Source organism: Pan paniscus, chromosome 10, assembly GCF_029289425.2.
Source record: "Pan paniscus chromosome 10, NHGRI_mPanPan1-v2.0_pri, whole genome shotgun sequence".
Lineage (NCBI taxonomy): Eukaryota > Metazoa > Chordata > Mammalia > Primates > Hominidae > Pan > Pan paniscus.
Window position 1 is genome coordinate 23,910,078 of NC_073259.2, and position 18,214 is coordinate 23,928,291.

Consider the following 18,214-nt stretch of genomic DNA (forward strand, 5'->3'; position numbering starts at 1 on the left):
GGTTCATTCCTCAAAAAATCCCTTGCAACTGTTCCTTCCTTCCAGCCATCACCCATGTTCATGTCGGTGGTTCTCAATGTCAACAGAAGGGAGGAAAGATGGAGATAGTTCACATCAACAGGAGAATGTGTAGTTTCAAAAATCAAAATTAAATATTATAATGTTTTATTATAATGTTTTATTTATCATCAAACTAATTTACTTTATTTCAAAGTTACCAAAAGAATTAAAGGGAATGAGATTAATTTTATATATCCAAAGACAGATTCGATTTTAAAAAGTTAAGAAACGTTAACTTAGACCTTTATGATGCCCTAAGCATTGAATCAGACTTACTCTAAACTATTTTTCTTCCCTCCAATGTACCAGAGTCACCCTCAGCAATGCAATTATCTGAAAAGAAACAAATGAAAAAACTTGTACTCATTTTGACAGACTTTCTGGTATGCCATAAAGATGCCAGGGGAAGCAAAGCGATGCTCCAGAAGGACCAATTGCCTTACCTCAGACAAGACAATTACTGCTATGGACCTTAGTCTTCTCATGTACAAAATGGGCACTCGGGATTAGAGGAATCTCAACCTACATGAATTCAACATCTCCTCTCTACTCAAAAAATCTTGAATGTATATATACTGCTCTCCCCGGTGCTACCTATAGAACAAATCTGCCTTTTGGCTTAGGTATTTAAGACCTTCCAAATCTATTACAAATCTATCTTTGTAACCTTTTCACTAATCCTCACCATTAACTTTCTGCTCTTGTCCAATTTTTCAGGCAACTGTTGCCTGAATAATTCTTGCTTGTTCTCATCACAAAGCCTTGGCTTATGACAGTCTTATCTCTGGAAACTTCCTTACTACTTATTTCTTTTCCAACACCTACCCATCCATATCTTATTTTTTTAGGATTCAATTCACAGAGCACATTCCCCTGTGAACTTTCTACAATTATTCTGAACAATGGTAATTTCTTCCTAATTGATTTTCTGTACCAAAAAAATTTATACTATTATTTGATCCTTATAATGTAAGATCTTGTGTATTTAAGTATATTTTATTTCTTCCAATTAAGTTGTGTGAGTGCCTCTGGGGCTAGAAATTTTTATGCTTCAATGGCTTTCTCATAATGCTTAGTAACATGTTACCCATAGTCAATAATCAATATTTATTAAACTTTGGATATTAATTAATAATGAAAGATCTGTAGATTCATAATAGATTCCATTTATATCAAATTAGATACTTAGTAGGCTGTGAGAAATTTGGTTCTATTATTTTAAACTACTACACTGAACTTTCTCAGTCACCTAACTTATCCAAAATGGAAACTAAATTCAATTTCTTTGTATCTTCAAATTTGAAAGGACTTTCTACTTTTCTTGATTCAAAAATATGTTCAAATGTATAAAAACAGGAAAAGAAGAAACAGATTAAGCAGAAATTCAATTAATTCAAGAAGTGATCATAATGATACATTTATAATTCTTTCACTTTTGCTTAACATATCTTTATGTTAAAATCATCACATCTTACAAAGAAAACATCTATAAATATTTTATTAGTATTTTTTGGACTCTGGATTTGTGTCCAAAGACGTTCTTTAACTAGCTGTACTTATCAGCTACCTAAAAGTCCTGTCCCAATCATGTTATATCACATTTTTAACTTGTCTGCTTATTCATTTTTGTATGTTTACTGTCTCCCACTCCCTACTCCCAACTATAATGTAAGCTCTGTGACCACATGAACTCTGGTCATCACGATCACCCTCATGATCAGTAAAGTCTTAGTCACTTCGCTGTATTGTCAGGGTTTGTGTAGGCATTTAGTATTATATACATTCATTGAATAAATAAAATACTTGCCTGAACTAGAGCAAATAATTTTTTCTCTCTTGGCTTCAATTGTTGCCCCTCTAAAAATCGAAAAGTTTATCTATTCCAATATTTTTATTATTATTATTATTATTATTTGGAGACAAAGTCTCACTCTGTCACCCAGGCTGGAGTACAGTGGTGTGATCTTGGCTCACCGCAACTTCCACCTCCTGGGTTCAAGCAATTCTCCCACCTAAGCTTCCCGAGTAGCTGGGATGACAGGCACCCGCCACCACGCCCAGCTAATTTTTGTATTTTTAGTAGAGAGGCGGTTTCACCATGTTGGCCAGGCTGGTCACAAACTCCTGACCTCTGGTAATCCACCCACCTCACCTTCCAAAAGTACTAGGATTACAGGCGTGAGCCGTCGCGCACGGCCTATTTTGATGTTTTTTAAAAATGTGTTTCTCCAAATCACAAGGTTCATTAGAGCTCTCTCAGAGTGTGAAAGGGGAAACCAAAACAAGCAGTGGTCTAGGCTGCCTACTGCCCTTTCAGTAGGGCAAATCGTTTTTTATCCTGGGGGTGCATGTTGAGGAAGGAAGATGGTTCTAAGTAAGATTTTGCTTTTACAATGTTTTAAAGAAACTTCTAAACTAGATTTTTTCCATAGACCTTTCCAGAGTCCAGGTCTGATTTACAGATTATGTTTGTAGGTTTGTTTTTGTTATTGTTGTTGTTTAATTTCACATGCTTGGAAAAACACTGAAAAATAATTATCCTCTCTGATACTGTGCAAACTTTAACCTAGAAGTGATAGCACATGTGTCTTATCAAAAGACAAAATGCCCTGTGTATCTGGACCAGTCTGTAGACCTTTTTATATGGTACTGAAGTCCCCAGTATTGATTTCCAGCTGGTGCTCATGTCTGCTACTTCTTTGCCTGCTTGCTCAGTTCAGATCAAATATTGAAACAACCATCCCAGTGATAAGGATCAAGTAGAAATAATGTATCTAGAGCAGCCATTCAGTACTTGTTGAGAAACTAAGAAAAATGCTCAGCTATCTTTGATGTTAGTAAGAGTAACATTGCAGTAGAGTGCCTGCTGAATTGATTCTATTACTGTTCTTACAGCGGTGACTTGACTTCAATTACTGCTATTGTTGTTATGATTATTATATATTTATTCTAATTTTTATTACAGTAGTTGTTTCACTGATGCTTTTGACAATGACATGAAACTAACTGAAGGTACAGAACTTGAATATCCTTGAAACCAGTTTTGTCTTAAACAGTTGAGAAAGCACTCTGCCATTTTTCTTAATTGTTTTTGGCAAACAGAGCATGTGGGCTAAACAGTATAAAATAAGTAATACTTTTAATTTAGCAGCTATTTTGATGGAGGAAAGTTTAAGTTTTTCATTGGGTCATATTTGGCAAAACATTTTTGGTAAAATGAGCCACACAGCAAAAATATTTATGAAATCTGGAACAATCTGAGCTAGTATTCAAACTGCCTATTTTTGTGAATACCAAGAACAACAACTACTATTATTATTGAGCAGATATTAATATCACATATTCACTAGGTACTGTTCTAAATTATATCATTTAATTATCACAGCAACCTTGTCAATTGAGTATCATTAGGTACTATTGAGATTCAGAGAAGTTAAGTCAGGGGCCAAAAGTCACACAGCCTTTAAATGGTCCAACCATGTTTCCAACTCAGATATAGCCAACTCCTTAGCCTGTTCTTTGCCTATATTTCAAGGCCTTAAAACTGATACTAGAATTTTTTAATTGACACAGGCATTACCAGTACAGAAACAGAACTGGTAATGAGACGTCCTGAAGCAGAATTTACCATGTAAAAACAGGAGACTTTCTCTTGCTGAATTCCCTATTTATACCTTTCCAGAATTCTTGGGAAAGAAAACAAGTGAAATTCATCAAAAATTTACCATCTCATTACTCTATTTTCCCAATTTGTGAAAATAAAAAATCATTACAAAGTAATTAGAAAAGCACTACAATAAGCCAGTTAATTTCTTCTGTTGCTAATTGAAATCAAGAAAACAAGAAAAAAAGTTAAAGCATAAAAATAAGAAGAGTTAAGCATTATTGAGTTTGTCTAACATAAAATACTAACATAGAGGAAAATACTATTTTAGGAACAGTATTATAGAATCCTTCTAAAGATAGAGCATGTAAATATTTGATTCATAATTCAAATAAATGATTTTCAAATTCTGGTTGAGTTAATGCCATTTTCTAAGAAATGTGAACAGTAAATATTTGTCCTTTTTTCCGATCAGAAAAAAAGAAAATTGCTAACCAATTAATTCCAAAGCAATTTCAGTTATCTGCCTTTTAAGCACTATCATCCAACCTCTACTGATGATTTCAGAGACAGAGAAGAGTCTCATTAAGGCAAGGCTCTTAAAACTTTTCTTAAAGTATAATTATGATGGGAGAATCTCATAAGAACACAAGAACCTAATGGTCCGGTGTGAAAAGACTTTTCTAAAGAGGAACAAAAATGAAAATAACAATAAGAATAAAAGCCACCGATAGATTATTACAGGCGAATTTAACTTTGGTAGATATTGCCACCTTTTTTCGTTATTGCTATAATTGCTTATATCTTAAATAAGACTGGGTTTTAGAGTCTGACTTTTTTTGCACCAACATTGTTAGTAGCAGCCAATCTAAACTTCTTACAACAGGCTTTTGAAAATTCTTTAGAGATAAATGCTTGGATTACTTAACTAAATAGAATCTCTCTCTCAATCTCACCCACCACCCCAACACACACACACACACACACACACACACCATTTTTTCTTACATTTGTAATTTTTCCCCCGAGATGAAAAATGTCCAATTCTAAAATGACATGGCTTATCTGATAGAAAAGTACTTTGTGGGATGATTCTTAGCTAAAGTAACTTTACCAACGATGGGGGTTCAACAACTAAGTTCATTTAGTTATGTAATTATTTTTAAACAGTAATAATTCCACCAAATTTTTCCCCATGATCTGAATCCTCAAATCACAATATGATAGAGAAACTCTGGTATTCTCTTGGAGTCTTTCAAAATTCTCAAATATAAATTAAGTTTAATCAGTTTGTAATTAATGTCTACATTAATAAACATATTTTAAGTATATGCATGTATATGTATAATATGCAAACTCTTAGGCAATTAAAGGAAATACCATGTGAAAATGTAATTACTTAGGATTCTATAATTCCCAAGCTATTACTAGGTTAGTTTGGGCTCATATTCCAAAATTTTAATCAATAAGTAAAAGAAATTTTAGGAAGATGGGATTTATTTATTTAGTAGTATTTAATTCATTTATTCAGGAAATATTAACTGCCTACTCTGTCACAAGGAGAAACTGTTGAGCCACAGGGTGTAAAGTTACAGTTCTGTCCCGAAAGAATTTAAAATCTAGTAGGAGAAAGACGTTTGAAAAAAACTAAAACACGATTTTTAAAAAGCAAAAAATAACTGTCAATAAGAACAACGAATAGAGGAAAGTACTTCATCCTTACACGGGTGGATAATGCATACCTGCCCAAGCCTGAAATCCAAGGAAGCTTTTTTTAGAAAATGTGCTAAGTTAAACATTAAAAGATACACAGATGTTGTATAGAAGCATCATTTCAGATACAGAGGACAGGGCAAGGCAAAAGCATTACAGCTTGAGAAAGCTGAAAAGATTCAAGTTACCAAGGGTAGTACTTTATGTTTGGGGTGGAAGAACATGATTGGAAATATGAGATAAGACTTAAAGACCCGAGAGAAACAAATCATGAAGTGCTCTGTTTGTTATACTAAGGATTTTCTATTTTATCCCGGGGAAGGCTAGGTGATTTTAATCCCTAGAATTAGATTTCATTAGACTAAGTAAAAAAGGAAGAGAGGGCGGGAAAAAATTCACAGGTAATGGGAAAACTGAGTACCAGAAATGAAGGCCCCAGTTAAACTCTGTCAGCAATGACAGAAAGAAGAAACTAGATTTGAGAGCTATTTTGAAGGTAAACCTAATAGGACATGGTAGAAAACTTCATGTTGGGGATGAAGGTGAGAGAAGGGCCAAGGATAACAGCCTCATTTTTAGTTAGGGTGATGGAAGTCTAGCCATCCTATTCATGGAGATAAATAATTCAGGTGAAGAAGCAGGTATTGGGGAGAACGATGATGCAATCAGACATGTTAAGGTTAAAATGCCTTAGGAAAATTTAAGTGTGCTATCTTATAAATAGATGAACATGGTCTGGATTGAAAAAAAAAAAGAGTTCTAAGTTGGAAACTGTATCAGTCTGCTAGGGCTTCCTAGAATACCACAGATTGGGTGACTTAAACAACAGAAATTTATTTTCTCACAGTTCTGGAAGCTGGAATTTCAAGATCGAGGTGCCAGCAAGCTTGCTTTCTGGTGAGGCCTCTCTTCCTGGCTTGCAGACAGACACCTTCTCCCTGCGTCCTCACATGGCCTTTCTCTGTGTGCGTGTGCTCTCCTGCTCTCTGCCACTGCTCATAAGGACACCAGCCCTATGGGATTAAGTCCCCAGTCTTATGACTTCATTTAACCTTAATTACCTTCTTAAAGGCCCTGTCTCTACATTCAGTCACCTTGGGAGTTAGGGCTTTGGCATATGAGTTTTGGGAGAGGACATAATTCAAAACAAAAACATAGATGAAATGACAGGACAGACATGATTATCATCATTTTACAAATGGGAAGGCTGAGGTTGGAACTGTTAAATTGCTTGTACAGTTACACAGAGAGCATTTGAAACGAACTGATAGAGTGAACAGGACAATTATACCTGCCTATAAGGTACAACCTGAACAACAATAGCAACAACAGCATAACATAAGTCAACAGAAAATTAGCACAAGGATAGGTAATTACATAACATAAGTCAACAGGAAATTAGCCAGGTAGGTTGTGGAGGCCTCATAGAACAACACCAGTTTCTTACTGAGTTTCCAAAATGAATGGGATTAAATGGTCCCAGCCAACTTTAGGGGACAAGTTCTTTCATGACAATGAACGAGAATGTTGCAGAAATTTTCTCAGGACATCAAACACAACTCCAAATCTTATGGATAATGTCCCAGAGAACCTTTAATACCTTTACAGAATGAACCTCACTGTTTGTGACTCCGAAGAATGAAGGGAGAAGCACCTGCCCCAGCTGTGATTTGAAGCTGAGGTTCCAGGGAAACTAGGTATTTCAAAGCCAGCTTTGCCTTGCACCTATAAACTTGCCTCTCCAGCTGTGTTCAAACACATGAATTGTTCACTGCGCAATATGATGATTATCCAGCTTTCACCAGAGGGCTGTGCAAGAACAAAAGGCTGAGGGGTAAAGGGGAATTTTATTATTAGTTTGCTATTCTTATGAAACATTCATATAGCAAAGGAATTGCCTTGCTGTTAAAAGAAATTTTGTTAAGGAAACTTTATGAAAAAGATGCTTACATTGCCTTTAAAGTAGCTATATGGGTATTTAGAAGAAAAAAGAGAATTTTTTTAAAAAAAGGACTGAGCTGGGCACTCAGTTCAGAACCACATTTTCAAAGAGTAAGGGAAACTGTAGACACCTATTGAACTAACTTAAAATTCCATGAGCATGGATTCCAGCATTAATTATATGTCAAGCAAAATTTATTTTATTACAGCACATGTGCTGATGTTAGAGACTTCCCATTTCTTTTCTGCTACATTTTGAGTTATTTTGAACCCCAGGCCCAGTTAAAATGGGTAGTTCAAGCACATCTGTTGCATGTGCACAGTTCATCAAGATTCTTAGGTTCGCAAATGCAATCAGTGTGTTGCTTTCAATGAGGCCTCTTCTCCCATCTACTCCCCCAATGCCACCCACTGCCATTTGTCTAAATAAACCAAGGAGGCCAGACCCTTTGAAACTGTGATGTTGGTCCCACTTTCTCAAGTGAAGAAGGGGTGGAGGAGAAGTGAGGCAGGTGTATGATTTGCATCATCAGAAGAGATTCCACAATTCTATTATTTTAGTGGGCTGTGTAAGGGAGAGAAAAATATCCCTGTTTATCAATATTTCACACAAAGTTATATTTAAGGCTGGGCATGGTGGCTCATGCCTGTAATCCCAACACTTTGGGAGGCCAAAGCCAGATCGCTTGAGCCCAAGAGTTCCAGACCAGCCTGGGCAACACAAGGAGACCCCACCTCTACAAAAAATTTAAAAATTAGCCAGACGTGGTGGTGCAAGCCTGTGGTCCCAGTTAACTCAGGAGGGTGAGGTGGGAGGTTCAGTGGAGCCTGTGAAGTAAAGGCTACAGTTAGCCATGATCACACCACTGCACTCCAGTCTGGGTAACAGAGTGAGATCCTGTCTCAAAAAAAAAAAAAATATATATATATATATATGTATATATATATATTTTATATATACACACATACATATATACATATACATATATAAAATATATCTATGTGTGTATAAAATACACACACATATATGTATACACACATACATACATATAAAGTACATATACATACATACATATACACACACATACATACATATAAAGTTGGAAGCCTTTGGAAAGAAAGAAGGCAACCTGGAGAACATGAGACTTCAGACTGTTAGGAACCAGGAAGCAAGAGAAAACAATTAAAGGAAAACAGGGCAGGAAGGTGGCAGAAGATAATTCCTAGATTGCATAAGAGTCTCGGGCTAACCCCTCTCGGGCTAAGGGGTTAAGGGCTAACTAACCCCTTAACATGATGTCCATGTTAAGACATCAGGAGGTGGCACAGCATAAGGCTAAAGAGCAAGGGCTGGGGAGTCAGACACACTTGGATCTAAATCCCCAGTCCACTGGGTGGATGACTTTGGGCAATTTACTCCACCTCCATGAATCACAATATCCTCATCTGTGAGAAGGAAGAAATCATATGACCTGGAGCTGAGGTAAGGATTGCCTAACACAGCTATGCAAAATGCTCAGAAACACCTGGCACAGAGTAAATGCTTGATAATTTCATAAAAGAATAAAATTATAGAGCCCCAGAACTGGAAGGCAGCTTACTAAACCTCACCAATGCCAACATTTGACAGAGAAGGAAAGTGAAGAACCAAAGCATGCAGGTTCTTGCCAGAGTTGGTGAAAGTAGAAAACAGTCTTTCAAATCACGTTTCAGTGGATTTTAGAACACAGAACATGGTGCTTTGCAAGGAGCCCTGAGTTGTTGTCCAGAAAGCTGGGCTCTTGTCACAGGTCTTTGGCCAAATTTCTCGATCACTCAGTGTCCTCACCTAACAAATGTAAGGGTGGGAGAAATTTCCTCAAAGTATTGTTCAGCTCCATGCTCTTGTAATATTATCCCACTGAGAATATGAGTATAATTATACTCAGGGAATGTGTTCAGCTGGAGTGGGAAGGACAAGGACTATTTGGAAGCCCAGGACACCACAGAAGAGAGCAGAACAAGGTGGAGTTTTTGACAAAGTAGAAGTGGCTGGAGCCAAGGCTTTCTTGGGGATCAGGAAAGGAGAAAACCAGAATGAGCGAAAAGGGAGGTGGGATACAGGAGGGCCTCATAGATACCTGTGTCTTCCAAAGTGTGCACAGGGCTAAAATTCCACCTGTTTCTTTTGTTTATATAATTAACAAGCATATACGGAGTGTAGTGAGGGAGGGAGAGAGGGGTCACTATAAGCTATTCACAGCAGAGTGCTTAATTTAGAAAAATGATAAATAAAATAACTTACACTAAAGCAGTAAGTGTGTTTTGTAATGTAAACAGGACAGTCCCTTCTCTTAAACCCCATTATTTGATAAATTTAACATGTGAACACGTTACATGTTAACGTGTGAGTAGGCTGGAACATGTGAACATATGTTACATGTTAACATATGAGTAGGCTGGAAGGAGTTTTATGTATTTACATGTAGCCTTGAGGTAGGAGGCAAGACTTAACTCCAGATGTGGGGCTCAGACATTGGACCAAATTGAGGACTAGTTAAAACAAGAATGGGGCAGAAGAAGCTTTCTGTAAGTGTGTGTGCCAAGTCAGTTTGCCATTGCCATGACAACACCCAAATGCTACTGCTCCTTTCCATGGCAGCAACCGAATGACCTGAAAGTGACCATACCATTTCTAAAAATGTCTGCATAATTCACCCCTGAATTTGCGTATAATTAAAAGTGGATATAAATATGACTGCAAAACTGCCTCTGAGCTGCTAGTCTGGGCACACTGCCTATGGGTAGCCCTGCTCTGCAAGGAGAAATACCTCTGCTGCTGCTCTACATTGCTGCTTCAATAAAAGTTGCTAACACCTCTGGTTCACCCTTGAGTTTTTTATTTTTTTATTTTTTTATTTTTTTATTTTTTGAGACAGAGTCTCACTCTGTCTCCAGGCTGGAGTGCAGTGGCGCAATCTCGGCTCACTGCAACCTCTGCTTCCCAGGCTCAAGCAATTCTCCTGCCTCAGCCTCCTGAGTAGCTTGGACTACAGGCACATGCCACCACATCCAGCTAATTTTTTTGTATTTTTAGTAGAGACAGGGTTTCACCATGTTGGCCAGGATGGTCTCGATGTCTTGACCTCGTGATCAGCCCACCTCGGCCTCCCAAAGTGCTAGGATTACAGGCATGAGCCACTGCACCTGGCCTGAATTCTTCCCTGGGTGAAGATCCCTCCCAGATTAATCACCAATTTGGGGGCTCACCTATCCTGCATCAGGCTCCCGGGTTGACCATGTTTTTCTGTGAGATGAATGCAAGGAGCTCTGATTTCTTATTACAGATGCAGGAAACTTCAGGGAAACTTATCTGCTCAACATAGTTTTTTCCCTCCATAGCTACCAGCTGACCCTGAGTGCAACACTGTTGTGTAATAGAACTCTTCATTGTAGGTTGTTTACGCAAACAGATACCATCTATAGCTAATTTTAAGCTTATCATTAAATATGTGACTGACCATAATTGTTAAGGATTTTACTTAAATATCATGACAACTAATTGTGATAGTAAATATATACCTATATACTCATATATATGCAGTGTTAATAACCTATTGCAAAAGAAACAAGTTTTTTTTTTTAATACAATTCATTGCTTAGCCATGCTCATCCACAAATGAAATCAAACAAAATAAGCCCAGATCTGGAAGATTAAGTGGTGGAGAGGGAATAAAGAGAGGCAAAGAGAATGATTTCAGCCTAACTCTCAAGAGTTTTGGGTCAAGGTTCCCCAAAATTCTACTGCCCCAGAATAAGATCCCCCTTATTCTGCATCTTAGGGCTTTTCTCGCCTGCAATGCAATCAGGACATTTCCTGAAGCTGCACATTTCTTTCTGACTCTTAGATTTTTAACTGTCTTGGCTAGTTTTTGTTAAACTGATTGAGCATAGTAGGTCTCAAAACTTTTAACGATTTAAAAAATACTACCTTTTCCCTTTCACATTCCCTAATTAAAACCAGGCTAGATTCTATAGTTTCCTCATATATACTTTTAGACAAGAAAAAACTTCAACCCATCTTGTCCAATTTAAAACTTCATTTTCTTCTCTAATTTGACAGATACCTCACCCACCCCATCCACCCGCCCCCCGCCACCCTCGCACCCCTAGACTCCAATACTAGCCAAGATCTAGCTTAGGAATAGAAGATATGATCTGTTATTTCACTCTTCTTCTCTTTCTCTTTTGGCTGTAACTTTTCTTAGCTAAGAGTGGGAGGAAAAGAGAAAGAGAAAAGTGACCCTCACACTTGATAGGGCAGGAATTGCAATCCCCTCTCTGTGAGCGCAGATTCTCCACCAAGGCCCACTGTGGGTTCACGGTCAAAGCTGGCTACCTTGGGGTTACCATGGGTGAGTTCTTTGGGAAGCCTTGGAGAACCTCCCCATCAGGAGATTTGGCTCTGGCTCAACCTCTACCTATAAAAAGAGTGGAGCACATATAATTACCTTTTATGAGTTTATTTAAACCTTGAGTAACATCCACCCTACAAACCCTTGTTTTGTCAAACTGCAGGGGTGCAAGAATGCAGGTTGCTTCTTTGCCCCCCCTTTTCTCCATCCTGGCCTTGCTTTTTCTTCATGTTCACAGAAGCCTAGGGAAAATCAACATACTCTCTTTCAGAGCAGAAGTCTAAACTGGGGTAACAGTCTCTTATTGCATACACTCAAATCACTATAAATGACTCAGATTGAGTTTCCTTCCCCACTGGACTTTGAAAGGATAAGTGGACATCGTGGACTCACTCTGTTCCTCATTGGGCTAATGACTCATGACTCTCAAACACCCCCACCTGCAAATATGTAGAGGAGATAATGCACATAGCCATTTTATCCATTTCCTAATAACCCTTGAAGAGTTATCTGACCCCCAGTTGGTTTTTCGTTTACTTGTTGTTGTCTTCTTGTTGTCAATTTTTGCAACACTCTTGAAATATAGGATAACTATTATCTCTTTTCTTCAGTCTTAGGTCTTGGTAGCCAACTCCAGAGCAACAAGGGAAAATAACACTCAATATGCTAATACAGATGCTTCCTCATCCAAAGCCATTGGCCCCTTTTCAGCCACTTCAGTCCTCAAATATTACCATTAGGGTAGAGCTGAAGTTTTTAGTTCCTAAGAACAGCCACATGTACCATCTCCTTCACTGCCCTCAGCCATCAGACCCTTTGTTTAGCCCTGTGTTATGTAAACCCTAAAAAAGTTTGCCTTTGCCCTGTTGCACTTAGTACTGTAACATTTTTACTCAGAGAGCGTCTCCTATCAGATACTCAGACACTTGGCTAGACAAAGCAACAGATAGTACATAGGCCTATTCACACTTTTAAGTGAGTCAAGAAGTATGTTAGTAGTAATAAAATAACAATAGAATTTTAGCAGTGGCACAGAATATACATGTCCAAATAAGCTGGATCAAATCATTTTTGGAATACCTTTTGGGACTTTTTATGATCCACGAAAAAAGACATGTTAATTACTTTTATAGTTTTTTTTTATCTGAAATATTATACTCAAATTGACTATTCATCTAATTCACCAGACTTGGCTCCAGATGACTTTGGTTTATTTTCAGTAATTAGATTTGCCCCAAAATATCCTCAGGGATACCCCCCGAGAATGTTTAAAAAAATGTGCTTTCCATTCTAAAGGCAACTCAAACAAACAAGTGGAAAAAGAAAAGAAAAACAAAGAAAGTTGGCATATTCATTAGTTTTTACCATAGCAACAAATAGCCCCACAGTTTCAGTAGCTTATGGCAACAAAGATTTATTTCTCATTCATGTAGGACTCAGGCTGCAGACTTGCTGTCGTCCTGCTTGGTTCCACCTGACTGTGCATCAATGCTCAGCTTGGCTCCACATTGTCTTCTCATTCCAGGACTAAAGGAACAGCCTCCTACTGGGACATGCTGTTCTCCAGGAAGAAAGGAGAGGCAAAATTAAACCAAACCGGAGGCCAAACCAAATCACAATAGCCCATTTAAAGCGTCTCCATGGACATGAGTATAGGTTTCATCCAGTCACATTCTGTTGACCAAAGCAAATCACATGACCAATCTGACAAGGGATAAAGAAGTAAATTCTACCTACAGGAAGGTACTGGAAGTCACATGACAAAGAGTCTAGAGGTATAATCTTCTACAAAGGAGAAAACATGGAGCTGGGAACAATAATGAAATCTACCACACAGTGTGGGAACAGTGGGAATATCATGAATATATAACATTCCAAAGAGATTACTTTGGAAATTATCAGAATGATTAGCCTCATAAATTATGGTAGGGGTATAAACCAAGTCAGTTTCATGCCTTATGGGCTCCTCTCATATATTTAAGTGTTCTAAAAATATATACAACATCTAGGGTATGGATTTAATCATTTTCTGAACTTGTTTCCTTTGTGAATAGTTTTATACTTGAGTTGTTATGAAGTAATTTATTGATAAACACATATTGCAGAATACTGATTGGAATTTGCATTATCTGCAGACTTGCCCCATATAATGCTCTTTATATGCAAAATTCAACAGTTAGTGCTGCTATTTCTGAAAGAGCAAATCAATATTCTAAAAACGGGCTAGTCAGAAAAAACAATTATCTTTGCAAGGATTGTATAACGTATCAAGTTCCTCAGTTGAGGAAAATACTAAATAAATCTCCTAGCCACTTAGAGGTAAAATAAAGTTGCTAACGCTAAATAGGCATGCTTTTGATTTCCTAGCCACACTACTAAAATCTTAAAATTAACAATTATATTTTAGTTATTGAATTGTATTCTTTATTTGTCCCAGAGTTCTAAATACACTTGAAAAAGTCATATTCTGGAATCCACCTGTGCTCACTAAAAATTGGTCTCCTGATCCACGTACCTCAGCCCAAACAAAGTAGCAAAATATACAAGATGAAATGGGAAGGGGAAGCCCTGGAGTGATCTGAAATCACTCATCTCTATTGTGTAGCTCAATTCTTTTCTGTTACTGGATGTTGTTTCCTCTCTTGACCCACAGAAAATACACATGTGAGTAAAATTCTAGGACAGTCCCTGAGATGTGCAATATCCTGCTGTTGAAAACTAAAATTAAGGCCTGGATTGAATGAGTTTATGAGGCAAAGAGGGCTGGGATGATGTGATTACTCTGTTCTGTCCTGCTGGTAGACTGATGGAATATGAACTATCTGTACTTTTCCTGTGGCTCTAGCAAGTCCCTCATCATGTGACCAGAAGCAGCGACATGCATGAAGAAATGTAGAAAAGTTCTAATTTTCAAGAAAAATCTCCATTCTATGCTAGCTGAGGTTGGTGACTATCTCTGTATCTCTGAGTCCACTGTAATTCACTTAACTTAAATACCTCCATGACATCCTATAAAAAATTTGCTCAGTCACCTGGATTATGTTTCTTTCCCTCTTCCTTACCGCCTACCAAACTTAATACTGTCAAAATCTTCTTTAATCATCTAGATTTTATGCATTCATCCTCATTTTAATGTTGTCATAACTTACACTTTATAAAGCATTAAGGCATGTGTACAAAATAATACCAAATTGAATCACAGCTGGATATTGCAGACATTAGGGTAAACAGGTCTCTGGCATTTTAAGATTTACCTCACAGTTTGTGCAAAATCACATTGCCTGCATCTTAAAAGCCCAGTCTTTTAATAGCAAGTCTTACTTGATACTTCTCAGTCCCTTGACCTTAAACTTTTTATTTTTAAACATTTTTGCCATAAGCAATATTGCCTCTCCCAGGTTACGGCATCTTTTGAAAAGGATTTCTGTAAACCTTAAAAGAGAGTGGCCAGCTATCTTCTACAATCTTATAGACAGAGGCAATGGATAAAAACTACAATATTTAGGATTTACTGCTTCCTTATAGAGAAGGTCACTGACACACAACTGAGTAACCTTCCACCCAAAACTTTGTAGTTCAGCCTTTTCCGTAGTTGTTTAAAGTTAAGGGGCATGTTAATTTCTCTTGTCATTTAAAGTGTCTGTGCCTGAAAATACAGGAATAGAATAATTGACCTCTCGTGTTCATCTCCAGCACTCTATGATTTCAATTCTGCAGTGTACAAAAACAAACTCTCTACACATCGAGTAAAAAGCCATGGATCTTGAACCACATCTCACCAGGAGAACATGTAATCTTGGCAGGGATGCAGGGTTTGAATGAGGTATATTCTCCAAGGAAAATAATCACAACAGAATACACTGAGTTTTCTTAGCTTTTATGTTTTTTAGGATATAGTCACATGTTATCTCTGTGACTCTCCCCTGCTCAGTTTTATTTTGAGCAAGGAATCAAACTGAGGTTTTCCTCCTTGAACCAGAGAGAAGCAAATACATTGCTCATGAGTGAACAAGTTCATTTCAATAGAATAAGGAATAAGAGTATTATACGTACAAATTAACTGAACAATTCTGACAGTCCCTATAACCCCAACCCTAAAATATATTATTTCTTTAATTATTTTGGTAAAAAATTGTTGATTTTGTCTGTGTAAATTAACTTTTCTTTCTATCACGTATGTAGCAGTTGGGTAGTCATAGAGTTATATTTATGTACTAGATCAGGTTAAAAATACTTAAAAAAAAACAAGTAGCCCAATATTCAAAGTGTATGAAAGTGCTGACAAACATTGATATTCAATATAGAAATACTCCATCGATCCACTCCCTATTCCGATGAATCCCATGTAGACTATAAAATGGTACATTACCACTGTGCTCAAAGCACTGTGAGAATCTGAGCAGTACACAATTCTGCAAAAAACATCTTCAAGTTTTACAAGTGCATGCCTGCATCTGCAGCTTTGCATTCACATGCATGCAACATGCATTTGCTTAGAGCTTCCAGTTAATTAATTATGTGGTCCATTTATTACTTGTTTGACATTTCAAAATCTCATCATAGGGATGAGTAGGAAAATTTTTCACTGCTACTCTTCTTAAAATGAAAAGAACCAAGTATCAATAGAGGATATTTTACCAGTGATACATCTTTAGTCCCTTGAGGTATTGTGTGTGTGTGTGTGTGTGTGTGTGTGTGTGTGTGTGTGTGTGTGTGTGTTTAAATGCTTTCCAGAAGTAAATAAGAGCTATTATTTCACACAAAATTTGTATTTCCTTTGAGAAAATAAAAGAGGTACTAGAAGACAAGTTGGCTTCTAATAATGACAAAGGAACAGGCCCTTACCTTAAAAAACTGCAAACTCATTCAACTAATTTTTAACTTTAATGTGTAGCAACAGAAAACATTGAATAAAAATAATTTGTTTGTTAGAGTATCTCTAACATAATACACATTGGACAGAGATGCAAAATTAGGCATGCAGAATAAAACACATCTATATATTTAAAAATCCTTTTTTTTAAGTATTTAGTTCTCAGAATTATCTTTTAGTTCCTTGAATGCTAATCATTTTTCAGAGAAGGCAAAAACTAAAGACCAGTTAAGATTAAAAGAATCAATTAGAGAGAAGTTAAGGTGCAAATAAATTAGTCTTTTTAAATTCCATTTCAGTGTTTTAAGGGTATAATAGAAAGTAAAATTGTCAAACATTAGTTGTTGCTCCATTATCTTGCAATGTTTTCTCACTTCGTCGTGATTTATGCTTCCCATGTTCATGATAGGAGCAGACTTCCAGGCAGAGACAGAAGCTGACTTGGGAAGGCTATGAGATGTGGATGAACTAATATTTTTGTGCTAAGCACTTACAAATGCATTGCCTCATTCTGTGTTCTATACAGCTCTATAGCTTTATAGAATTACCTTATTTTAAGATAAATAAATAAAAACTCAGCCTAATTAAGTAATTTGTAAGTTTGAGAGCTGGGATTTGAGTCCAGATATGCCTGAAAACAAAAAACCATGCTCTTGCCTTGACAATACCTTCCTCCAGGTAGTCCAGGGGAGGTGCTCGGAAAAAGACAGCACCTTTTGTGGTTTGTGACAGTGCGGGGATATTATCATTTGAAGGAAACAAGAAAAAGTTAGGCTTGATGTTTGAGTCTCCATATAGTACAGTCACTTATAAAAACTATTTCTAAAGGTATTTCAAAAGCATGTTCTTGAGAAAAGTGTGTGTTACAGAATTAAGAGGACTGAAAGGAGAAAAGATGTGTTATGAATTGAAATGAAGAAAGGCAGATCTCTTATTGATTCTTCACTCTTGGAATCTCATTAACTATCAGATGGAACTTGATGACTGTCAACGAATAAACAACATTTTTCCCATTCTAGGCTGTTAAACTGCCCAAAGCCACCAAATACAGATTAGTTTGAAATGCACTTATTGTTCCGGCTGGACGTGGTTTAAAAAATTAGCTTTACATACAAGAATTTTTTTCTCTCTCTTTCCTTCAGGCTGCTAAAAAATGCAGAAAATGAAGCTTATTTTAAAAGCTGGTATCAGAAGCTACTAGCTGCTCTCCAATTCTGTGCAGGTAAAGCCTTGAATGATGAGTTTTCCAAGGAGCAGAAACTTATCAAAATTCTGGGAGATATTGGGGAAAAAGTCAAGTCTGCCAGTGACCATCAAAGACAGGTTTGTTGAAATATTAATATTCAGGTAGTAATGTTTTTAACTTTGGCTTAAATTAAGTTTTAATTTCATTGTTTGCAAAGCAAATTCCTTGATTACACTTAAACAGAAGATACTTAAATCAATTACTTTAGTCAAGTTTTTTTCCCCACCTACTGTTCTTAAGTTAATGATAATGTCTATCAACCAGGACATGGTTTTTTGACCTAAATAGCCATGTGACACACAGAGAGAACCTGAAAAGAAAAGACCAACCTATAGGCAGTTGGACTAAACAAGCCTGATAAACTAATCGCGTCAATATGGCGG

General features: G+C 36.9%; 1 protein-coding gene across 1 annotated transcript in view; it reads left to right on the forward strand.

Annotated features, from left to right (window-relative positions):
* The window catches only part of PIK3C2G (phosphatidylinositol-4-phosphate 3-kinase catalytic subunit type 2 gamma), a 385,996-nt gene that overhangs the window by 207,402 nt on the left and 160,380 nt on the right, over window positions 1–18,214 (forward strand). The window contains exon 19 of the mRNA XM_003816540.5: window positions 17,728–17,908. Within this exon, the coding sequence (XP_003816588.3) occupies window positions 17,728–17,908 (181 nt within the window). The remainder of the gene's footprint in view (window positions 1–17,727; window positions 17,909–18,214) is intronic.